At 33.1% G+C, this 26,956-nt stretch overlaps 1 protein-coding gene across 5 annotated transcripts in view; it reads right to left on the minus strand.

Moving 5' to 3' along the window:
* The window catches only part of LRRC7 (leucine rich repeat containing 7), a 502,831-nt gene that overhangs the window by 100,496 nt on the left and 375,379 nt on the right, over positions 1–26,956 (minus strand). For all 5 annotated transcript variants that reach the window (XM_049699435.1, XM_033407473.2, XM_004280746.4 and 2 more), the window contains 7 exons: positions 20,270–20,399; positions 19,163–19,278; positions 15,547–15,616; positions 13,506–13,605; positions 11,101–11,225; positions 8,768–9,016; positions 3,171–3,371 (listed from right to left, as the gene is read on the minus strand). In XM_049699435.1, the coding sequence (XP_049555392.1) occupies positions 3,171–3,371; positions 8,768–9,016; positions 11,101–11,225; positions 13,506–13,605; positions 15,547–15,616; positions 19,163–19,278; positions 20,270–20,399 (991 nt within the window). The remainder of the gene's footprint in view (positions 1–3,170; positions 3,372–8,767; positions 9,017–11,100; positions 11,226–13,505; positions 13,606–15,546; positions 15,617–19,162; positions 19,279–20,269; positions 20,400–26,956) is intronic.

The following is a 26,956-nucleotide window of genomic DNA, read 5'->3' on the forward strand; positions in this document are numbered from 1 at the left end:
GATAAAAAATAATCAAGTGCCACTCAAAAATCAATGTGAAACAGAAATTAGAGTTGTAGTACCCAATATGATTCCAAGGTTTGAGAAGGTAGGTGGTGTCCAACAGGTGCACACATTCCATGAGTAAGTAGTTTTGGTTATTTAAGAATGAACTAAAACTATTATATTCTCTTTCAATTTATGTGTATTGTTTTTTCAAATAACCACTAAGTGGGGCATAAGTATTTACTAAGTTGTTCAGACCTAACAATAATAATTGGAACTGTTAGGTGTTTCTTGGCTATCACTGTATATTAACCCCTGATACTTTTGAGCCTTTGAAATTTTGATTTTAAGTCTCATAGGCTTTGATTTTTACATATAAATAAAATCTGGCTCCTTAAAAACTGTTTCTAAGTCACCCAGTCTATGGTTTTCTGTTATAGCCATCCAAATGGACTGATACTGGGGGAAAAACAAATGTAATCTCCACAAGGCATGTATGAAGGAAAATGGGAGCAGAGGAGAACCTTCATATCTCTCTGACCTCCTTGTTCTTATGGCTCTCTTGGCCATATTCTCTATGTTAAAACTCTTGGCATAGGGTTGCAAATAGAAAGTGATCAATAAATGATACATCTTTCCTTTTTCCTCTTTCTCTGCTGCATTTGTAACCTATTTACCTTGCTTCTTCTTTCTGTTTTCTGCTTTTGCTTCTGCTTACCTCTGTTTGTTTTTTCTTGGTTTTCCATATTTAACAACATGGATAAATATGTCATACAGTGTGTGACACCCTCTTCCACCTTCTTGGTAGCATGATCTAAATAATGATGACCCAAAAATGGCAGGCACAGGTAAAACATATAATAAAAATGCATAGTATACACTGATCAGTTAGACACTTGGTTATTTGTATTTATTATATCTGGAAGTAGAATAGAATTAGGGCCCCTTAATTTAGATGCAGTAATGAGAAGGGAGGATGATACAGAAAAGGACATCTCCTAGCCCTAGGATGGCTAAAAGTTGGGCATAGAAGATCTAAAATCTCAATTTTAGAAAAAATATTGATATTATCAGTGAAATTTCTATTCAAGAGGAAAAGGCTGGTAGATGAAGAAAACTAAGAAAGAGTGGGGCGAATCATAGAAATAAATATGAAGCTGAAAGTTGAGCTTCAATCTTACTTAGCTTGGCTACTTTGGCAAATTAAAATTAGATAGGCAATACAAAGTCACTATAGTGTTTTTTTTTAAGGAGGACAAGATTAGATGTGTGTTTAAAAAGATCATTAGCAAGGCAATGGGGGGCTTGGGACAAGGTAAGCCAAGAAATTGACAGTTTTTACAGAAATGCAGGACAGAGTTGAGGACCTGAAGAGATAGAGGAGATACACTTAGATGAAAATGTATAGGAGTTAGTGATTGGAAGGGTCAGGGAGTGGGGAGAAAAAAGGAAGAAGAAATCAAGATGCCTCCCAAATTTCTAGCTTGAGTGAACCAGTAGATAATGGTGCCAGCTGAGATCAAGACCAATTATACTGAAGCAGAAGCAGGTTTGAGGAGGAAACATTAAAATTAATTTGGATTTGTTAAGTTTGAAGTGCTTGTGGGACAATTTTAAGATTTTTTTTTACTATTGGGATATTATTAAATTCATGACCAAAGCCATCTTTTCTTTGTCTCATCTCTCCCATCCCTGTATTAAGCAATTTTAGGATCTACGTATTTTGCAGTAGTTATTCAGTTTGTGGGTTATCATGACCTTACAGTTATCTTGATGTTAAACTGTGATGACATGAGATATAAATATAAAGTGTATGTGTATTTAGGGTGTACCCACTAAATGTTAGTTTTCCTCCTTTTTATATTATTGCAGTATCTTAGAGATAAAAGTATGTTGCTTTGCTATAGTATATCTGTAATGTTTTACAGATGAAAAAGTATAATAATATGAGTTTTATAAGCAAAATGAAAAAAGCAATGAAAATAAATATTTACTTAAATTTTCTTCCCTAGATATCCAGCTATATTCGTCTCTTTTGGGTAAGGCTTGTACTTCCGCTGGCAGATATGCACACCACGCTTATTTTTGCTTAAGCTTTCTTTTCTCTTCGCCTAGAATGCCTTCTTCTCTTTTTGACTTTAAAAGAATCACCTAATCTTTAATATACAGTTCAATCTTAAGCATTTCACATAACTTTTAAAGTGATTGGCAGTGACTGCTTATCACTCCATTTTCTTAGAGTATTATATTCTCCATCACACAACCAACAATGTTATCATGTTTTACATAATACATTCTCTAATGGCTTCATCTGTGTTAAGTTTACCTGGCTAGGCTCTCAATTATTTGGAGACTATTCACACATTTCATATTTCTTTTCTCTCTCTCACAGTGTTTAGCACAGTGCTAAATATACAGTTGGTGTTTAATGCAAAAAACTGATGCTTTGAACGCAGATTTGTAAAAGAGTTTTGTCAACCTAGATTTTTGAGCAGTAGGTATAGGAACTTCTAGATGTACTCATAACAATTATGTTTCTAATGAAGATTAAAAGATGATAACCAAATTAGCTGAAGAGTAGATGAAATAGTACAGAGGTGGCATAAATGTAGTTGAATTCTTTTCAGACCACACAAATTGATAAGGATAAATATCTAATTCATTCTAAAATATAGAAACTAAGCTTCATATTAGATTCCATAAAGCTAAATTTCAAAGTTATTGCCCCTTTTTATATAGTAGTGTTTCCTATAAAGGGTGTAACCCAAACACAAAAACATTTTTAAAAATTGGCTCTAAATCTGATCAAGAATTTTACTGATATTTGCATAATAATAATAAAAACTTCATTTAGGTTTTTCTAATGACTCATACAATAAAAGTTTGGGGTAGTCAAAGGAATATCATGAAAATGATTTAATGCACTTACTGGCCAGGCCTAACTGGGTGAGCGAATTATTCCTTCTGTGTGTATTGGAACTTTTGGAGCTGTATTAATGATTTTACGCCATGAAGGTGCATTTATTAAATGCAACCCTCATAGTTTGGAAGAGTAGAGAGACTCATTTATACATTAAGAAAAAAATGCACTTATCAAGGAAGATCTGTTCAGTTAAAAAAACATATCATTTAGTAATTCCAAAAAATCCAAACCACACTGGCAATTACCAATAACCTTGAAATACCTCCACTGTAATCTCCTTTGGGGCTACAGGCCACTTGTGTTCGTATTTTTCTTTCACAGTTTGCTCCGTGTTAGCAGTTGGATTTGAATTCTCAACACGCACTCCATGGCTTGGCTTACCCACCAGATTTTGAACAGATTTTACCATATTCTTTAAATCCTCTGGGTAAGGAGTTGGATATCGTTTTAGGTTTATTTCAACCTAGAAGTTTGTAAAAAGAAATTTAACATAAAAATACCTTCAGCAAGCATGTTCACAAAACTACTCCATTTTATGTGCAGTAGTATAACCAAATGCAATATAGTGAGTGTTGAGCTGGCTGAAAAACTGTGTTGTAGAGTAGAACACACAGTGTTCTTTTCACATTCTGCCTCCTGGGACTTCTCCCCACCCCTGGCCACCTTTCTAGATTAAAAACAATTTTTGGATTATATCTTATATTTAGGTCTACTCTATAGATGGTTGAAATAGCAGTAGGTCAAACACTTAAGTGATTGGTAATCTCTGAAAAATTTAATCAAGTTACTATCAGCTGCTTTTATACTTTAGAGGCTGTTCCCTTACCTATCTTAATTATTTAAAAAGAATCATTTTGACATTAAAAATATCTTTGGAATATCAATGCAGGTGATGGGAGAAGACCCCAAAAGATTTACAAGTGAGTTATCATGTATTAAAAAATGGGGAGTTGACAGTATCTGATCAAATATGCACCAGCTCTGTGTTAATTAGCATGTTACATCAAAAGGTAGGGTAGCTAATTCTTGTTAATAACTAAAAAAAAAAAAATCCTTCAAGGAGGCTTTTATATTTATTTTTTACCATAATAAAGTAACATGCTTTATAGGTTACATCTTACAATAAAGAGAAATAAAAAAATTGAGAACATTGTCTAGGATATTCTAGGTAAATATGTAAATTTTGGCTTATACTTATCCAGAGACTTATTTCTATTCTTTTTTTTTTTTTTTTTTTTTTTTTGCGGTACGCGGGCTTCTCACTGTTGTGGCCTCTCCCGTTGCGGAGCACAGGCTCTGGACGCCCAGGCTCAGCAGCCATGGCTCACGGGCCCAGCGGTTCCGCGGCATGTGGGATCTTCCCGGACCGGGGCACGAACCCGTGTCCCCTGCATCGGCAGGCGGACTCTCAACCACTGCGCCACCAGGGAAGCCCTATTTCTATTCTTGAATTCATTTTCGGTGTCTCAATCTGACTTAGGGAATATATATATATATATATATATATATATATATATATATATATATAAATAAATATATAAATTACTATTCTTCACATTTAATTCAGAGAGAGAAAATATGAGACATTCCATACAGATATCCCACCTTCAGAGTACTTAAAATATACTTAAAATGGAATAGATACAAATTATCCAGGCTGATTAAAATGGAGTGGGAGGAAAAATAAGGGGCATATTTACTTGGTTTGGTTTATTCCAATAGTTATGTCTTTTTGAATCTGAGTAGAACCAACTTTACAAAATGGAATGATTTATGTGATTGTGGTGAGTATGTGTTGGGGAAAGTGTGTGTGAGGGTGTGTTTGGGGAGGGCAGAGCTGGAAGAGAAGCTGAAAGGGGAAGAAGAAAGAGGGGGATGAGAGATAAAAAGAGAAAGAGGGTGGGGCACACACATACCCACCCCCTCCACACCTATGTAACACATGGGATGTAAGAAAATATGATAGTGATATAGATCTGAGGATTATAAATATGAATTCAAACACTTTTGCTCATCTGCAGTTTTAGCAAATCCACCAACTTTGTTATTCTAGTATTTCATCTTCCTGTGGCTCTCTGTCCATGTCAAATACTGGGATTGGACTTCACTAGATGATTTTTAACATTCCTTTCAGAACTAAAGTTACAAAATTATTTTTCCAATAAATGTTTGGGAAGCTGGTGAAAAACCAGATAAATTTGTTAGTGTAAATCTCATTGAAATGTAATTTAATCTTTAATATGCTGAAACAAATAGGATGAAGTTAATAATATATAGAAACAAAGCTACAAAAATATAACCCAAGAAAAAAAGACTTTACCAAAAAACAAAAGTATAAGTTGTTAGAGTGTAATATAAGTATATCTCAGGGTACTTTATAATGCATTCTTAAATAAACATAAAAAGAATGATAGCCATGCTAGACAAAATCCATTGGGATGAATGCATTCTTGGATCTGCTGTTTAAATTGGTATTAGAAATATTAATCACAAATTTGATCTAAGTTTAAAAATTATATTGTTGAACTTGTTTAAAAGTCCTTGATATCAAAGGACTTAAAAGTCAAAAAACTACATTTAAAAAATGTAAATTGTAGAATGGTGTGACTATTATGCCAATTAAGAACATCTTTTAATTTTTAATATGAATGAAAAATAACTTTCAAATAGGTCCTTAAATTAAAATTCTACACACCTTAAACAATCCTCAATATTAAAACTACACTTCTAAATTGAATCAAAGGCAAAAAATGGGACGTGTTCTTTTTTTTTTTAATAAATTTATTTATTTTTCGCTGTGTTGGGTCTTGGTTGCTGCATACGGGCGTTCTCTAGTTGCGGCGAGTGGGGGCTACTCTTCATTGTGGTGCGCGGGCTTCTCATTGCGGTGGCTTCTCTCATGGCAGAGCACGGGCCCTAGGTGCATGGGCTTCAGTAGTTGTGGCTCGCGGGCTCTAGAGCACAGGCCCAGTAGTTGTGGCGCACGGGCTTAGTTGCTCCGCGGCATGTGGGATCTTCCCGGACCAGGGCTCGAACCCATGTCCCGTGCATTGGCAGGTGGATTCTTAACCACTGCACAACCAGGGAAGCCCCCTGGGACGTGTTCTTTCTTAGAATTAAATACATCAAGTAATGTAATCTAATTTTTGTAGATGCTGTGTCCCTTCTGACACAGAGGGCTATTTGCTAATGGCCATGGTACCAATATTTTCTGGTTATATTATAAGAAAGTTAATGTTATATTTTGGTCACATTATGAGAATATATTTGGGCACTTTATCTCTGTAAAAATATTTAAATGTAGAAATAAAAGTGGATTTACCATTAAGCTAATGAAGCTTAAGCTTTAGGGTCTGTCACCTGCATGGGCTCTTTCCAAAGCCTTGTGAGGGGCCCTACTTATGTATTTACATGGTTATTTTATATTCTTTTCCTTAAAGAGGCTCCTCTCCAAATTGTAGAAGCTGAATTCAGGTCTCATAAAACTTGAATTTGTTCCACCTATACAATAAGCTACTTGCTTCCCATTCACTGGTCTACCAGCAGAATTTACTGGACTTAGAGTCAGAGGACCCAAATTAAAGCCACAGATTTACCCCCAACTAGCTATCAGGCACAATCTTTCTGTCCAGTTTCTACTCATGTAAAATGGGAATGATAATATCTTGGGTTAATCTAGAGCTCGAATGAGATAATAAATGTGAAGTCCCTTGAAAATGTATAATTTCTATGCAGAGATTAGATACTATTTCTAATATCAGATTCTTCTCATGTATTTTTTGAATCTAGAGTCTTTGGCAATCTAGTTTTATTATATATATGTCTAACTATAATACCTGTAACTGGATTTTTTTCAGGTTGTATGCAGCAATAACTATCATTTACTCATTATCTGCCATGTGATAGGCACCATGCAAAGTGTTTTATAGGAATATATAAAACTAATTATTATTAGTTATTTATATAATAAACAATACTTATTTTATTATTTACCATATGGATTTAATTATAAATGAATAATAAATGGTTATAATTAATAATATTAATTAAAATCTATAATTAATTATAATTAAATCTCATTTTAATTTCACAACCCATTTGTAGCATCTGTTACCATTTTACAGAAGGAAAACAGGGGCTCAGATGGTGTAAGTTACTTGAAGGTGATACAGCTACAGGAATCAATGCCCATATTCAACCTCAGGTCTAACTCCAAAGCTTATGCTTCACAAGTGTTACTTGGCTCAGAGCTATTCTCTGGTATAGGTGCAGCATATATTTGTACAATCTTGTGGAAGAAATAGTGTAAATCTAAAGTGTGAATTTTATTGAGTTAAATAAGATAATTTCAATTTTTAAAACATAAAGTTAGCATAATATTTTATAATTAAAAAAATGAAAGTATAGTATTTTATAATTCTGTTATGTTCGTAAGCTCTCTAAAAGCATATTTTATACACTTTTACAGATTGTTTTGCCTCTGTATTTTTCAATGCATGTGTGAAGTGCTTCAGAAATGAATAACTATGATCATAAACACAATTATATTAATAGTCCAGTAATGCCCAGTTAGTTTCTTTATATTGCTAAATATATAGGCTATAAATATTCCCTTATTCTAATACAGGATATATGTAATAGGTGGGAAAAATTTGTCAATTATGTTCTTACCAAAATGTTGTGTTTATCACTCACCATAAAGTATTTGCTCATTTTACAGGTACATTTTATTAAAATCCAATATTTTTACTGAAATGTTATTTTATTTTGGAAAATAAAAGTGTTTCACAACATTCTATATATCTCAGATCTTAAGAAAGTGCAGTAAATGCAAATAGTAGCTGCAAGATGTTGGAGACTCCCAAAGATTTAGCAATGAAGAAAGAAGTAATGTTAATAGCTAGGGCATTTAGAAGTGATACCTTGAATTCACAAGGAACTATGCTTTTCTTATATAATGATTAAATTACCATTTGATTTGATTGTAAATTCCAGTAAGAGAAATAATAGTTAATGCTTTGGTTATTAATTGTTAAATATCTTATTCTAGGAATTAATTGGAACATTTTACATAGAAAGGAAACCTATAGCAGTTTTAGTTAGGATTCTCAACTTGCCATATATTGTAGAAAGAATATACACACAGAATAAGAATTTAGTCCATTACATGTGGATAAGGTTTACAAAATATGTAGTGTTCTTCCACATCCCATTAAGACTTTTTTTCATTAAACTCTTCAATACCCCACCCACTGAGATAAAGAAGCCCTATCTGCCAGAATTCCCAGGCCAATCTTCTCTTACAGGAATTCTCATCATCTGTGCCTTCAAATTAAAAGGAAATTGATGCTTTTCAACAGATGTCCATCTTTGTGCTCAAAGTCCACTCTCAGCAAATTTCAATTCAAATCTCATGCTGTTTTAGAATCAAGTTTTAGTTATTTAATCTCCCTCAGAATTGATATTACAAAAAAATGTGTGTATGTCTGGGGACAATTTAGATTGCATCAGTAGTGTCATCAACATTCTGCCCGACTATTGGTATTCCCACACTTTAAATAAAAATCTTGAAAAATAAAAACATAAATAAAAATGAAGCACCCAACTTAAAAACCATGCCAGATATCCCACCAGTAGGCACATCATATCGATGTTCCCTCCCCCTCTGGCTCAGTTCTCCCCACCCCATTGCCAATGTCAATGACTAAAAAATTAAACTGGGATCAAACACTGGCAATTGAAAGGTTTCTGTATGATCAACATTTCTTACCCCAAATCATGCAGAACATACCCCATAAACCACTGTTCCAAGGTTGCCTCTACGTGAGGGATTCTCCTACCCCAAACACCTAGGCCTACCTGTCTGCCACTTAGAGAGGGAAGAGTGGTGGATTGTGCTGCAACTGGCAATGGAGTACACATGCTCCTTTCCTGCTGGAGGCCACTTATACAACCCCATGCCAGCTGTGGGTCATTCTGGGGGACGGGCATATCTTGGATCTGCTGATCACACCTGGCCCATGGTGTGCAGCAATCGCCAGACAGTCTGGCAGGTTGGAGAGTAATCCCACGCTGGCCCCTTTCCCAGGGGGCTTGGCAGGAGTGATCCTGTGGGAGAAGGAATCTCCATTTTCTGGGAGAAAGAGGAGCACTGTAGCAAAACTTTCACTTTATCATTTTTCTATTCTTGATATATTTTTTTTTCATTCTGGGTAATGCATTTAAAACAACCATCAGAAAATTAGTTTTAATTCTATGTAATAAAACAGTACCAATATCATATGAAGCTAAAGGGTCACAATTTCTTCACACAATGCAGCTTTCATACTAAACTAAACTAAACTAAACTTTCATACTTTCATACACTGAACACATTATAAGTAGGGCATTATACTCTAGTCTATTTGGAAGTTGATGCAATAGGTCAGTGGTTCCCTTTAAAATTTTATGTAAATTAAAGGTAAAATGGTACTAAATTTAATGTACATGTAATGAGCCAGAAAAGTATAATTAATTTAGTGCAAGATTTCAGCATATTCCATTCATCATCATACTTCCATGATGATTTATTTAGACATTTGTTTGTGTTCTAATTTGTCCAATAGCCAATGGCATTGGAAATACTCAAATTGGTCAAAACCAAGTAGTTTGAGATTTTGGAAACACATATTATTTCACCAATATATAAAATAAATCAAATATAAATAAACATAGAGAAAATGTACTCTAAAGTATAATGAACCTACTCTAATTATAATCAAACTTGATCACATAACACACAAACAGGGCTTCTAAATGTCTGTTTGCATTTGCTATATTTTATGCTTTCAATGACACATATACCAGTATTAAATGCACTCTTTTCTTCTTGGAGCCTTTGAATATAGGTTTCTTTTTAGGAAGAAGTATGTAGTTTTTGACATTCAATGAAGTAAAAGAATGAATCAGAGGTCCAGTATAGAATGCATCATCCATTGGTTCTGGATTTAACATATAAAATCCTTACAAGAAGAACTGAAATGTTCTAAAGATCTTTTTTTGTTTATTTTTAGTTAAAAAATGTCTCTTTGGTTATTAGATAGCACTAATCAACCATTTAGAAACATTTTTTTAAGTCCAAATCTTTAACAAAATTGTCATTTTGATTTGGGAATCCATTTTGGTTTCTCCACAATGAAATAGGTAGGCTTTGTCAATTACCTTACTAATTCCAGTAAGGTTCTAGAGTATGCTGGTTTAAGAAAAAAGTTTAGAAAATGTGGGAATGAGGGGATAGAAAAGAACACATCACACAATCCAGATCTATTAATAGGATGCATATACAATTACTTATGTAATTAGTCACTAAGGGTGAGAGCTGTTAGTATCCATGATGGAAAAAGTGCAAAAATAATACCATAAAAAATTGATGAGAGATTCAAGATGTTGCCATGATGATAACATGAAGACCTGATGTTGATATAATCCATATAAATTCTGTTATTTTCAAATTTATATAATGTAAAAATACAGATTTTAAAATTCCGACCTTGTTACTTGACTTAGATTAGTGCCAATAAAGCATTTTTTAAAATATGCTTTAAGGTGAAAAATTTTAAGTAATTTTCCCTAAGGGACATCACCTACTCTTAGGCTCTTACCTTCATTAAAACTTGTCCTCACACTTAAGAAAACTCATAAAGTCTTTTCAAATATTCCAGAGACATAGAATCTTTCTGAGATTTTAATGCCAATGTAATATATTAATCCATTGGTTCTTTCATAAATGTGTATTTTGGCTTCACACAGTCTGCATGATGCCTTGCCTTGATCAGTGATTTTAAAAAAACACATTTCAGTGTTTCAAAGAGGTAATAAGGTGAAGCCCATCACCCAGACTTTTGTGTTTGATTTTTAGGTTTTTTTTTTTTTTTTTTGGCTTTCTCTCAGCTTGAATCTCTTTCATGTTGCTATTCTGTAAGATGGGGTGGCATATGAAATTTGCTCAGTCAGGATGTTAGTCTCATTCCGAAGCACAAAAGTGCTTCCAAAATCATCATCCTGCTATAATGAAAGGTATCACCATGAGACTTTAAGATGTATCTGACCTTCTAGCAGAGGTCAGTCAATTAGTCCCAAAGGCTATTTGAATAATAACAATGAACAAATAAAAATAATGAGAAGAAAGAGGAAACAAAAATTAAAAGGTTCACCTTAACTTTCCCAGCATTTTCATCATCTTCCTTTTTTTCTTCAAATTCAAAGGCAACAGTCATGCGTTGTTGTCTCTGTTCTTCCCACAGTGTAGGGTTAAAGCTGTCACTGTCTGACTGGAAATCTACAGTTAGATTCCAAAGTGTTATTGCTTTTTTTAAAAAACATAAATTGTTATTTAACAGAGCTTAGTACGCTATATGAAAAATGGTGATAGGTACTAAAAACAAATACAAAGAGAAAAAAAGAAAAGGAAAAATAAAGAAACAGAAAGAAAGAAAGAAGTAAAGAGGGAAAGAAAGAAAGAGAAAGAAGGAAAGAAAGAAAAAGAGGGAAAATATTCCCCTCATATTTGTTACATAGTCTTTTAACATCTTAACTCACATTCAGCTTTCTTAAGTATACATTAATTATATATTGGGGTAGAGAAGTTTTCCAGTGTAGAGAATGAGCTCTCCATAACCTAATTATGATAATAGAGCTGAATTAGGTATTTTAAACCATTATCTCTTTTAATCTTCAAAACAGCACCATGGTAGAAGTAATATAATCCTCAATTTAATAATGAGAAAACTATAGCTGAGTTTTAAGAAACTTGTTCAAAGCCATGCAGCTTCTCCACGGACAATGCAGGATTCTATACCATGACTGTGTGATTATAGAGTCCATAACTGTAACCACTAAATGCTATTAGGATGTTATAAAAGGTACTACATAACTTTGGTTTTGCAATAAACTGTCCAAGATTGCAACCTTTCTTGTCATTGTTCTTTTGTGTGTCTGGTAGGGGGCAATGTAGTGGTGCTTGGTTTTATGGTAAAAAAGCATTTGGAAAATAGTCTTTAACATTCAGGTCTCAATTAATCTAAATGTATCTCAAATTAACAGGGAAAGGAAATGGCTTATCAATCTTTAATTTACATGTTGGTTAATGGTAATATCTTCTTTGCAACAATCCTGTGAAGATCACATGAAAATGCAATAAAAGCACTTCCCAAAGGATAACCTTTATTATATAAAACTTTGTGTGTTGCAAGGATTTCTGCAAATTCACTCATTACACTTCTGCTTGAAAAACCAAAGGGTGACTTGTTTAAATTTCAAGAAAACTTTTCTGTTACCAACTCTGCTTTCCTCAAAGGAAAACAAAGTGAAACAAACTAGGCTAATTCCTTAACATCACATCTTACCTAACTAGATCTACCTCATTCCATGGAACAATTTAGGGATTTAATCTGTCAGACTAGATCTCAGAAATGGCCAGAAAATATGAGACACTTTTCATTTTCCCCTATAGCCTTTCAAAATGAAATATTTTGTTAATCTAGGGATATTAAAATGAAAATGTAAGTAAAGTTGCATGAATAAAACATAATCCTTATTTAAGACTCTTGTTATACCCTATGTAAACACAGTGGCATTTCTTTCATAAATTCAAAAGATCAATTTTACTGAAAAATACATATGAAACAATCTTTCCTTTTTCTACTTCTGTAAGTCAAAATTTGAATGAAAATATCCTAAAATATTTCAAAATGATTCATTTCCCTTTTTAAGTAAAAAAACCTAAAGACATTTATTATAATTATCCTGAAAATAAAAACTACATAAGCAAATAGTTTCTTTTAAAAGTTGGTCTCTTTTAAAAGGGTTGGGTGGATTTAATCCATGGGTGGATTAAAGTGGGTTTACTCTTTCAAGAATTACTATTACTGTTAGACTGTGGTAAATGTGCATGACAGCCTGTGCTGGCTTGAGCTAAGGGGCCTGTGCTGAATTTCAAATGGTAAAGGATAAAGCTCCTTTGAAAATTTTATGAGTAATGTGATCATAGAAGAGAAAATTTTATTATTGAAAAAGGTTTAAGTTTTTCAAAAATTATTCCTATCATAATTGCTGACATTGTTTAGGAAAACTCAACTTGAAAAATTAGTCGTTTGCAAGTCATCTCTTTACGGTTGACTCTTAACATGAAATAATTTGGGGCCTGAGATCAGGACTAAATGTTTAAATTGTGTTCATAAAATTAGTGAATGCAGGAAATAAACCAACTTATCTTCCTTAAGATCTGACTCTTCTTAGCTCATTTCAACTGGCTAGGTATCACCTTCGGTTAACTAGTCCTGGGTTTTGCAATCCACCAAGAAAAGATGTCGCTCCTAAAAGTCAACATTATTTTCATGACAGATATAAAGAGGAAGAGTTATGTTTTTGAAATCTTACTTAGAATATTACAGTATGGAAGATAATTAGAGTTGCTTAGAGTTAACCCCGAAATGATTTATGTGTGTCATGTAATTATGTGTCTTGCCCATGTGCCAGTATTGGCCAGAGATTAGAATAAAATTAATCCCTTTTATTCATAATCATACAAGCATAGGAGAAATTTCTACTGACTGTTTACCTTCATCACCACGAGGTTGCTGTGGAAACATGTAGTTAGTCAATACTCTTTGCTTTGTTTCTGGATGGGCTTCAGTTTGTAAAGGGATAAGGGCTTTGGACTGGAAGCAAAGGACATAAATTAGATTAATATGATTGGAAGTATAAAGAATATTTCTTTTATATAGCATAAAGGTCAATAGTCTGGATGCACTTTGCTGAATGAACAGTTAAAGAAAAGTAAGGAAAAAGGTAATGAAATAAGAAAGTATAACATAAAATAAGACTATTGTAGAGGAATATTTTGAAATTCTAAGGTTTTCATAATGAGATTTTCTTTTTCTTTAGTACATTCTTTTACAAGACCTATTCATCTTCATTGAGTAATGTCAGTTTTGATCTTGAAGAGACCAAAATATGTCAAACTGTTTCAACTAAGTAAACTTTTGGTATAGTCCTATATTTTCATGAACTGTTGCCCTAAAAAATAAATGGAATTTGCTATCAAATTTATACTACACAAGATCATCTATGAATTTAATTAGGTTAAAACATAAACATTTATTTTAAAGAAATTTTTGTAACCAAAGACAGGGTCCACATACACATAAGCAACAATCCTTGTATTTGATATATCACAATATATTTACCTATGGATGGTAACATTTAATTCTCTATTATTAATTTTATTTCAGAAATACTATTTATGAAGGTATTTTTTAGAACTTTTATATTATATACTATTTTTATAAAACATATTGGAAATAATTATATTATTTAATGTTTTAAAATACACTTATTTCATGACATTTATTAATAAGAGTGAAGCACAAAGGGGATTTGGGATACCAACTTGTCTCATGAAACTAAGTCAGAAACACATTAAATTGCTGTTCTAAATAAAAGCTAAATGGTGCAGCCACTGTTCTGTTCATTCTCCCACAAGAATAATAAATCATGACATTAGGGGATGTTTTTTTACAATGCAAGACTGTAGAAAATACTGTTCCATTAGCATAGTTCACGTTGATTCCAGAAATGATTTATTTATAATGATATATTGATGCTTTGAAAAATCTACAGTCCATTGGCAAGACTTGAATTTGAATGACAATCTAATTTTTTTTAGTAGATGGAAGAAAGTGCTGTAATGACTGTAGGAATACAAACATTATTCTCACACTTATATTTCACATTTTGTAGAAGTTTATTTTACTTTTTTACAAAAGTAGCTCAATACCTATGTCTGAACAATTCATTTACCAGTAATGCTGTTTTTATGCTCAGAAAATAATCATAACAAACTAAAACCAAGATGATTTGTTTTCACTTGGTAATTCATATTTTGGGATAGGATGTTTTAAAATTTTAGGATTACAAGAAAAAAGTAAAAAGAAGGAAAATAAACTATGTCAAAATTGTCTATCACCAGTTTTTCTGGTGGCAAATCAGATGTCTTCAACTATTTCTTTTTATTTTCCAGTTAATAAAATTATTAATTAACACTCAATTACTAATTCTATTATAATCTATTTTCATAAGTATAAGAGTTAATATCAAAACAATTTCACAGAAGATACTGGTAATAGCAACAAAAGACATCACAAATTTTTTGAATAAAGTTTTAGAATTAAGTTGATTATAATTAAAAGCACACACACACACACACACAAAAGGAACATGGAGGATAATAATTCCCTCTTGTGGGAATTGTGGTAATGATTTCTTATTCTTTACCTTCAGAGGTATAATTAAAGTACATCCTCTGAGGACATGTATGTACCACCTAGAAAAATGATCATTTTGTGTATTAGGTCTCTGAGAATGAAGTAGAAGCTAGATTGAAGCATTTAAAAGGGGTGAGAACTATAGTACTGTTTGTCCACAGCAATGAAATACTTATTTGAATTATTACCTTTACAAAAATCTCTCCTCCAGGGGATAAAGAATCTATATTTTGCAGTGATTGTCAAAGGTACCTATTGGGAATAAGTTAGCAATTCAAAGTTTCAACTGTAGTTCATTTGAATAAACAAAATAAATCAGGTAATAAAAATTTTTACCTGATTGTCAGAAAGCCACAAAGCTGCAAGCTCCTTAAGTTTGGTAAATGAGAATGGTAAATTCTTCAATCTGCAAAAATAAGAAAAGTCTAATAGCATGGGTGAAGATGGATAAATTTCATTTTTATGAAGAATTTTTTAAAATACTGTAACTTATTTGTTTCATTCTTCTCTCTACTTCTTTCTCCATTGAGTAGCCTGAGCAAGCTTTTAAAAGTGAAAATCTCGAGTTTACAACTCTTCAAATGCTAGGATAAAACTGAAAATTGTTAACATGCCTTGTCAGACCTTATAAGATCTGGTCCTCCAAAACCTCTCCAGAGCTTCTTTGTTACTCTTTTCCTGACAGTCCCATTAGTTCCACTGGCCTTCTATCAGCCTACTCTGAGGATTAGCCAAGCTCTTTTCTTCTGTCTGGAATATTCTTTCTTCCATACTTCACTTAACTAAAATTCCACATATTCTTTAGCTCTCAGCTTAAATGTCAGTTCCTCAAAGCTTTTCTTGACTCTTCATTTAAATTTCTTTCACCAGTTTAGTCTCAAAGCACTTTCATGGAACATATCACAGTTTGTAATTTTTTGTTTAGTTTTGTGGTTATTTTTTTACTGTCTGTTATCCCCATAAAATTGTAGGCTCTATGAGGGCAAGAGGCCATTTCCACCTTACCTCGAAAGGAATTTACAGCTCCTGAAAGCGTGTCCTTTTGTTCTTTCACCCTTCGTATATTGTGTAATAGATATTCAAAGAGGGAATCTTTAAAAATAGCATTTTGAGATAAGTAAAGTTGGCATCAGCCTTGGTATTCAATCAAAATTATCTATTTAGGTTTGGCTTCAGCCTGTGGAGGGCCAAATCACCAACTGCCTGCTTCAACATACTGTATGATATCCCTGAAATTGTGTATGATCAGTATATTGTCATTACTTGGGTTACCACCATAGCTAGTCAACAGAGTGAATAATACAAACAAGGCACACCAATGAATTTATTGTTATTTTCTGCATGTTCACTTTTGAATACAAATATTTTAGATATGACTTGGAATGATAATTTCTTTGAAATTCTTTAATATGTTGGAATTCAATCAGTCAAATGATGAATAAATATATTTTGAGAACAGAAGTGGAAAATGTTATAATAATTAATAAGGATTGTGGAAGCAGTTAATTGTATATGCAAAAGCAATTAAGCACTATCAAATAATTTAATAAATATGAAAAGATATTGACAAGCCAAGAAACATATCAACAGAGTGTATTAGCTAGGTAAGTTTAGGAAGGATATAATAACCTTTCTGAGCTAACAGAAACTTGTAAAACATAAATAAGTATATAAAGAATAACAGGGATTAAATTATATCACAATTATTTTTAATATAATTATTTTTTATACTAGCATTTATAACATTAAACCAAACTGTCCATTAAAGTTTTCTAATTTTTTAGTTATTTAATTTAAGTCAGAAATTATGAAGTAATGTGTTATGAGGAGAAGTTTTTACATCATGTGGAGATGAATTAAAAGTAGAATATCAATTCTGCCACATAAAAATTACATGAGGGGAAAACTGTCCAGAATCATATACAATATCCATGATAAATCATCAGTCAAATCATAAATGTAGAGTATGGAAAGAAACTGTCAGAAAAGGATGTTACCTTCATTTTTCCTTGTTCTTCCAGTGACCACCATTGAAAGTGAGCATTTATTTAGTATCATAACTGTGTGGTGTATTGATCACAGGAGCAATCTTACAGTTGACAGTGTAAAAGAATCATTGTTCCTGAACTATAATGACGAACTTCTAAAATTTATTACATTTTAAATATAAAATTGGAATAATCATGACTTTTGGATAACATTTAATATTTAATCTTTTATGCAAGCAGTTTTTTCTCTGACAGTGATGTTCAACTTTAGCCTCAGCTTTGACTGAATGTTGATTTTAATCTCAGGTTAAGATTCATTGATTAATTCATCAATTTAAAAATATTAATTTGGCTCTATACTATGTTCCAATCACTGTATTAGAAGACAAACTAGCTTATATTTCTGGCCAGATGAAGTATTTTAAACTCCTACTATTATGAGATTCTCAATGTCTTATTAAAATCTTTTGCATTGGCATTTAGCAATGTGTTGTCCTATGGTACATACTCACATGTGCTATATTTGTTGGATAAATAACTCCATTAGGAGTCCTAACTATGGGTCATTTAAAAATATTTTGTAAGTATATTTTCCATATCATCATGTAAAGTATTAATGTATAAAATTTGAGCAGACCAAGTATTTAGGAGAGACTTCCAGCTCACCATGAAAACCCTCCCTCCAGGTTGACAATAATGAAGCTTGGTTCCACTGGGGACTGTAATTGAATCCACTAGAATCCATCTCTTATGGTATCTCTACGACCATGTTTCTAATCTTATTCACAAGAATATAATTAGAAAATTCTGAAAAATGTCTTACTGAAAGTTGGGCACAACATTTAATGCATTTCCTTCATTATCTTGTAGGTTAAGAGTCAAAACAAGAAATGGGGTTGATTTGACATGAATTACTCTTGATGCACCAAGCTATGAAGCTTCCATGTCACCTTGATTTAAAAAAAAAAAAAATTCCAAAGCCTTTAAAAAAAGATTTTATTTCTTACATGGAATATTTTAAGCTACTAAGTGAATGGTTTTTGAAATTCACATTAGTAGTTTTTTCTTAGACAAACCAACAAACAAATGACAACTCCCACACTTAGTGAAACCTTAGAATCTGAACATTCTCTGTGATTCCATAAAAGCTAATCTTTGTTAGTTTTGTTGCAGTCTCATATTATCATTTATCTGACTGAAACTTAATGAAAACAAAGAGTTCAAGTAGTCTATTCTAATCCACAATCACTTTATCTTCTTAGAAGTTATTTTTAGTCAGTATTGATTTTATCCTTTCCTATTTGAGGACGACTGTGGTAGAAATAAAGATGAACAGCATTTTCACCCATTCACCAATATAACAACTCTGTCACAAGAAGAGGACCTATCCTTTCTTTGTTCATCCTTTTCAGAACATGATTAAATAGCCATTTGGTTGTCTTTACTATAATGTGCAAACCTCATGACTTTTGAGTACTAGCTTCTTGGCAATATTCTCACCAGTGTTCTGGTGGTGTGGACAGTATATACATAGCTCAGTTAATTTACTGGAGACATAAATATATACATGAAAACATATATGTATGCATACATACATAACTGTGGACATATTTTTATTAATAAATTTTGTAGACTTTCACTACAATTATTTTTCCATGTTTTCATAATATTATGCTTTCTGCATATGGGAGGGTTTTGGTACATAAATTTGGGTGTATAAATTTTACATAAGTTTAATATACAATATATGTTTCTATATAATCAAACAATAAAAGTTTGAAATATCAGTTTAAAAACCATTTAGCTTCTGCCATTTTCTAAATGGATATTTGCATACTTATATAAATATTTGCATTCCATATACTTTATAAGATACAGAAAAAAATTTCAAAATTATTGATAAGAAACAATAATTTGCTTTTAGAAAATAACTAATATGTGATTGTGAAATATTGCAGAAATACCTGTTGTCACTCAAATTTAAGACTCTTAATTTCTGCATCTGTCCAATCTCTTCAGGAAGAAATTCCAGTTTATTGGAGCGTAGAGACATAACTGTTACATTCTTACAGCTTCCAATCTATGGGTAACAAAAGAAAAAAAAAGTAAAGAATCACAGTGTAAACTATTTTTATACTAACATTTATAATTTATAAAGTAATTTAATTAATTTACAAATTTCTTTATCACTTTAAAGACTATCAATATGTGTATTGTTTTATTTTTTATAATCTCACTCTCTAAAATATGTCTAAAATACATATATTCCTTTAGATATTAAGACTGTGTATCTCATATTTTTTTACATATTATGAAGGAAAAATTTTCTTTTTAATTTTGTGATTAGAATACTTGTTAGCTTCATTGTTTTCATAAATCACATTGTTTTTGTCTATCCGAGTAAGTACTAATAAGCTATGTTTATAATAGATCATATATACTCAAAAATGAAATATTGTTGATATTTCCTTTGAAAAGTTAGTTTTATTTAATGTTACAATGGTATTTTTATTCATAACTTTTGCCTCTAAATAATGATATATGAATTATTGTTCCTGTATTATGAAAGCATTTAATAGAAAATGTTAAATTGAAAATATATTTCACAGTTTTTTCTTGACATGAATACATGGAAGTCCCATTTAGAGATGAATGCTAATGGACCATTTTGGTGGATCCTGAAGTTAAAACAATTATGCAACATGATACTTTAAACAACTTATTTATATTAAAAACTTTCACTTAGAACTGGAAGTATAGTTATCTCAAAATTTATTGTTTTTAAAAGCAAAATATATAAGTTGGATTAGTTAAAATTGTATTCCTTAGCATGAACTAATTTATAATATTTTATTACTATTTTTGGCAAGCAGTGTTTAAATCAAATGTATTTCCTGGGTCAAATATAAGAACTTATAACTTGCCATTTAAAAAAGAATGATTAACAAATAAATAATTCCTGTATACATTCACAGCTCAACTCGTAAGCTACACTGCTACTGAACCTGTTAAGATTTAATCCCCAAACAGATTCATTAAAAGAAATTAATAGAAACAAGTTTATTCCTCACTTCTCTGGGTAATTCTGGAAGGAAATTCTCATCGACTGCTAACGTTCGAAGACTGTGAAGGTAGCCAATAGTAGAAGGTAGTGACTCCAGTTCATTACAGCTACAGTCAAATTCTTCTAATAAAGATAAACTGAAAATTAAATACATTAGTTAGACATTTTAAAAGGTCATGTGGCACAAAAGTTTTGGAAAAGCCATATATTCAAATTCACCAACCAAATTATTTAGCTAGTGACTACGTAATATTATATAAGTTAATTTATCTATTCAACCAAATGTTCAATACCATTTAATAAGTGGTTCAATTTGCTGAAATAAATGTAGTTCATTTTTCTCCTTTCTTAATTCACCTGTCATTTAAATGAGCCATTGAGAATGACAAAAGATTTTGTTTGTTTTTATACAACTTAGGTGTCACATATAGTCAGAGGCTCATAATGTATATCCTTGGAATGAGTGCATATAACTGGCATGGGCAGGTAGAAGGGTATAGAGGGCAGGTCCAAGAAAGGGAAGATAAGGGGGGCAAAATATTAACAACAAAAACACTGATTAAATGCTAGGTATTTTACTAAGCATTTTAGAGATAAAAATAACTACTCTTTTCTTTAAAATAACTCTAGCAGATATCTATTATTTTAAATCCATTTTACACATAAGGAAATTGAGGCATAAAGAGGCTAAGTAACTTGTCCAAGGCCACACGAAGTAGGAAAACTAGTACCTAAATGCAGACAATATGGCTCCACTCTATTTTCTTGCCTCTCAGCCTGTGCATCAGTAGCAGAGGCTATGGACAGGGCTCATTTCAGCCTGCAGATGTGTTTTGGTTGGTTTACATCGTATTTTAAAAAGTGGTAAACTCTACATAATGACCCAGACTTTTGGTGCCTTTTGAAAAAGAAGATCTGCAAATACTGGGCCTTTATTCTTGCATGACAATAATGGAAACAGAGTAATGGCTGCTGTCTTCAAATGAGCACAGTTCTCCAGTTTGCCACAATCTCCACCACTCCAAACTTAGCCTGCTTTACCCCAAATCTACAGAAAGGAATTGTATGCGTACACTTTCAAGCTATCACAAGGGAACAAGACATTTTATTGTCTGGCTTGAGATAGCTGGGAAAGAAAGAGTGCCTGGCACAGAGTAAGCGCTAGCTATATTTAAGCTGTCATTGATGTTAATATTATTACACTGCTATTACCATTCATATCATTATTTTACTGTAATAGGAAGGAACCCTCAAGGATGATGATCTCACCATTGTAAAGGGAAGACTGAATTAGAATTAGCTGGAGTAATATTGTAGAATCAACTTCCCTTTTTTATATCTTGGAACTAGCTGGCTTGAATGCAATTTATTCCCATAATTTAGTTAACAAGTGAACACAGAAATTAAGCATTTGGGTTTTAAGTTAGAATGGATTTGTGTCCCAGTCTTGTCACTTATTAGACATATTATCTTGGGTATCAAAAAATAAAACAAGGGGCTTCCCTGGTGGCGCAGTGGTTGAGAGTCCGCCTGCTGATGCAGGGGACATGGGTTTGTGCCCCGGTCCAGGAAGATCCCACATGCCGCGGAGCGGCTGGGCCCGTGAGCCATGGCCACTGAGCCTGCGCGTCCGGAGACTGTGCTCTGCAACGGGAGAGGCCCGCGTACCGCAAAAAAAAAAAAAAAAAAAAAATAATAAAAAATTAAAAAAATAAAACAAGGATCAGAGCTCAAAAATCAAAGCTGATTTTATTTACTGCCAGGAAAGGGAACACTCCCTGTTCACACTCAGAAGAAATTCACTTAGCACTGCACTGCGGGGGGAAAGTCAGTGCCAAAAGGGGGTGGTGACAGGAGGTCATGATGATCATGCTCATTAAAGATGAAAAAATTGCATTATGGAGAGATTGGAATAAGTTCACAAGTCTGTGTACAAGTAGGTAAATCAAGTCCCGTCATTCATGGGTCAGGGAAGAATCTAATTCAGTCAAGTTCAGTCTGACCCTGATCAGGGTAACTCATGATTTATGGTCCTTAACAGCTTCAAGTGGTTAAAACCCAGAAGTGGTGAGACACAGTATTCAGCTGTGAATAATAGCTCTTAGGCAAATGCTTTTCCTTTTGCATAGACAAGTCATATTACTTTTCCACAGGCCTTAGTTTCTTTGTATTTGCAGTGACGATACTAGTAATTCCTGCCTCATGCAGTTTCTCTGAGTAGTTCATGAAATACTGTAAGTAAAGAACTTAGCACAATACCTGCCATAAAATACACACTCAGGAAATATTTTCTCTTTTTATTAGTGAACCCTGAGAAATTAATTTCTAAATCCTTTGAGACCCGCACATTCAGGGGTGGTCATGTCAATGGGTACCAGACATACATGGCTGTGTGACTCTGTATGTATGCATTGGTGGTGGCAGAAATCAATGTATGTGGAAAACCCAGTAACAGATTATTTGTTTCTTAAAAAAAGTCTAGCACAGTGTCATACACATATAATACACTAAGAAAATTTGGTAGAATTGAATGAAAGAGGTTTCTATCTATGGTTTGTGGTCATGTACTCAGCAAGTGGTCATGAAAGTACGAGTGAGTTTTAAAAATAAAAACTAGTGAGACAGTGGCATGTACATATATACACTACCAAATGTAAAACTGATAGCTAGTGGGAAGCAGCTGCATAGCACAGGGAGATCAGCTCGGTGCTTTGTGACCACCTAGAGGGGTGGGATAGGGAGGGTGGGAGGGAGGCACAAGAGGGAAGAGATATGGGGACATATGTATATGTATAACTGATTCACTTTGTTATAAAGCAGAAACTAACACACGATTGTAAAGCAATTATACTTCAACAAAGATGTTACAAAAGTAAAACTTCAGATGTATGCTCAGAGGTAGAAGTCAAAGAATTAAACAATTAAATAATACAATTAAAGTTTCTTATTTTTCTTTCTTTTATGAAAACATTTTTGAAGTTAGTCTTGAATCATAGTAAGGCACTCCTTACTTTGCACAGATTTCAGTTATCATGGTTTCCTTAAATAACATTAGTCCCCCAACAACATGGCTCAAATTTCAATTACCTCAGTATATTAACTGTGAGTAACTGCATAAAGTACAAACTTTGCTGCTAACACTTCAGTCCACAAATCGCTGTGTAAATAACAGATGTACATCATGATCAGTGACTAGTCATATTACTTTTTTGAGTCTGTCAGTGATCAGCCTCTGCACATCCACTATTCAGTTCACACACGGACAGTAAGTCTTGTAGTTATGTTGCCTTCTTGTCAATCGGCTATAGAGAGATACTATAGGCACCATAATTTAAATTTAAAACACTACTCCTGGCGGTCACAAAGCACCGAGCTGATCTCCCTGTGCTATGCGGCTGCTTCCCACTAGCTATCTACCTTACGTTTGGTAGTGTATACATGTCCATGCCTCTTTATTGCTTTGTCACCGTTTACCCTTCCCCCTCCCCATAGCCTCAAGTCCATTCTCTAGTAAGTCTGTGTCTTTATTCCTGTTTCACCCCTAGGTTTTTCATGACATTTTTTTTTTCTTAAATTCCATATATATGTGTTAGCATACGGTATTTGTCTCTCTCTTTCTGACTTACTTCACTCTGTATGACAGACTCTAGGTCTATCCACCTCATTACAAATAGCTCAATTTCGTCTCTTTTTATGGCTGAGTAATATTCCATTGTATATATGTGCCACATCTTCTTTATCCATTCATCCGATGATGGACACTTAGGTTGTTTCCATCTCTGGGCTATTGTAAATAGAGCTGCAATGAACATTTTGGTACATGACTCTTTTTGAATTATGGTTTTCTCAGGGTATATGCCCAGTAGTGGGATTGCTGGGTCATATGGTAGTTCTATTTGTAGCTTTTTAAGGAACCTCCATACTGTTCTCCACAGTGGCTGTATCAATTTACATTCCCACCAACAGTGTAAGAGGGTTCCCTTTTCTCCACACCCTCTCCAGCAGTTATTGTTTCTAGATTTTTTGATGATGGCCATTCTGACTGGTGTGAGATGATATCATAGGGAGGGTGGGAGGGAGGGTGACGCAAGCAGGAAGAGATATGGGAACATATGTATATATATAACTGATTCATTTTGTTGTGAAGCTGAAACTAACATACCATTGTAAAGCAATTATGCTCTAATAAAGATGTTTAAAAAACAAAAATAAAAAAATAAAAAAAATAAAAAAAAAATAAAGTGGAAATCACAACTGTTTAATTATATCTAGAAATACAAATTTTTCCTTTTAAATTTCTAGGGTACTGACAGTAATCGAATGCAGTGCCCCTATCAGCTGGAGGAATGTATGCACTGTAAAAAAAAAAACAAAAAAACAAAAAAAAACACTACTCCTGTTGGATAATGCTCTTCGTCATCTTATTTCTCTTGGAGATTTGGATGAAAATGTGAAAATTTGCTTTTTATCACCAAGAACAACTTCATTAATCCAACCAGTGGACCAAGGAGTTATTTCAACTTTGAAGGCCTGTTATCTTACACAGACTTCTGAAGAGGCTATTGATGCTACACCTGGAGATCATACAGTTTCTTTAGCTGAGTTTTGGAAGAAATATGACATAAAGCATTCAGTTGAAAATATTCAAACATCATGGCAGGAAATAACAGCAAGTAATACTCATGCATTGTAGCAGAAACTTTTAGCATACTGTGCAAATAATTTGGCAGGATTTGAACTGAACATACATGGAATTATAGAAGAAACAGCTGACTGTGGGAATGCTGCCTGCCACTGTTTGAGAGCCTGTAGATCTGCTGCCAGAGGAACTTAGTGAAGGAAAACTTGTTGACATCAATGAGGAAAGTGGTTGTAATGAAAGGATGAAGGTGTCTCAGAGGAAGTGACCCTGGCAATAAACTTTACATTAAAGGAACTCTCAGAGATATTTCATGATATTGAAAGCACAAAGGATAAAAGTTTGGAAGCTGATCCAAGCTTAAAAGGAGGATGACAATTCACTGGCTCATAGAAAAGATGTTCACTCTGAATTACAACTTACACAATGAAAAGAAGGCAAGCACTGTTCAAACTAATTTTGATAAGCTTTTTTTTTAAAAAAAAACACTTTAATTCTTGATGTTCCTAATGTTTACAATGACTGTGTATTAAATCCATGTTGATTTATTATTTTTCCATTTCTCTATACATTTATAACCAACAGCAACAGTATTTAATGTTTGAAAAGGTTTAAAGATCTTTCGTCAGAACAATCATAATTTCCTCCATTGATTCTTAAGACTATTTTGCATAGTTTCAGTGTGCATGGTTGTTTTCATAGTCCCCACTACTGTGCAAAGTGAGGACTTCCTACAATAAAAAGACAACATTTTTACTGCATCATGGGCTATACTGAATTAATAATTTATAGCCTGAAAGTATTTTACAGTTTTGGGTTACAAAGAAAATCTATTATGGGCAAAACACACATTCTTCAATGATCTCTGAATTCAAAGGATTCAAACTCAAAATCTAACATTCCAACTGACTTTATTGATGGTTATCTTGTTATAAATCACCTAAGGTATTTTAATACAGGATCCTATATGAATACAGTTGTACCACATTTACTCAAATTATCACTGGCATTCAAAAGATAGACCAAATAAGTGAAATAAATCTGACAGAGAAAGACAAACACCACACAATTTCACTTATATGTGGAATCTAAAAACAAAAATACAAAAAAGTAAAAAAAAACCCCACAACCAAGCTCATATATACAGTGAACAGTTTGGTGGTTGCCAGGAGTAGGGGATAGGGGGTAGAAAAAAATGGGTGAAGGTGACTAAAAGGGATCAACTCCCCATTATAAAATAAATAAGTCATGGGGATGTAATGTACAGCATCGTATAGTTAACAATACTGTACTTGAAAGTTGCTAAGAGAGTAGATCTTAAAAGTTCTCATCACAAGAAAAAGGTAACTATGTATGGTGAAAAATGTTAACTAGATTTATTGTGGTGATCATTTTTCAATACATACAAATATGGAATCATCCTGCTGTACATATGAAAGTACATTACCCTTTGTACAAAAAAAAGGATAGACCAAAAGCTACCTTTTTTAGAATTTTTCTCTATAGTCTATAATAGTACACATTAAAAGTGAAAACTAGCTGCAAAGGAAGTATAAAGTACTTCAAAGCAGTGCTTCCCAAACTTTAGCGTGCATATGGATCACCAGCAGAACTCGCTAAAATGCAGATTCAGATTCAGTGATTTGGGGTTGGGCCCAGATTCTGCATTTGAAACAAGCTAGTGGGTGATGTAGAAGCTCCTGGTCCTGGGACCACACATTTTTAAATAAAGTACTTGCAAATATGGCAAGAGTAACATTAAAATACACACACACACAGATGGAGAGATATACCATGTTCTTGGATTGGAAGATTCAACATTGTGAAAATGACTATACTATCCAAAGCAATCTACAGAATCAATGAAATCCCTATCAAACTACCAATGGCATTTTTCACAGAACTAGAAAAAAAAATTCTCAATTTGTATGGAAAGACAAAAGACCCCAAATAGCCAAAGCAATCTTGAGAAAGAAAAACAGAGCTGGAGGAATCAAGCTCCTGGACTTCAGACTATACTACAAAGCTACAGTAATCAAGACAGTATGGTACTGG

The sequence above is a fragment of the Orcinus orca genome, chromosome 1 (genome assembly GCF_937001465.1).
Source record: "Orcinus orca chromosome 1, mOrcOrc1.1, whole genome shotgun sequence".
Classification (NCBI taxonomy): Eukaryota; Metazoa; Chordata; class Mammalia; order Artiodactyla; family Delphinidae; genus Orcinus; species Orcinus orca.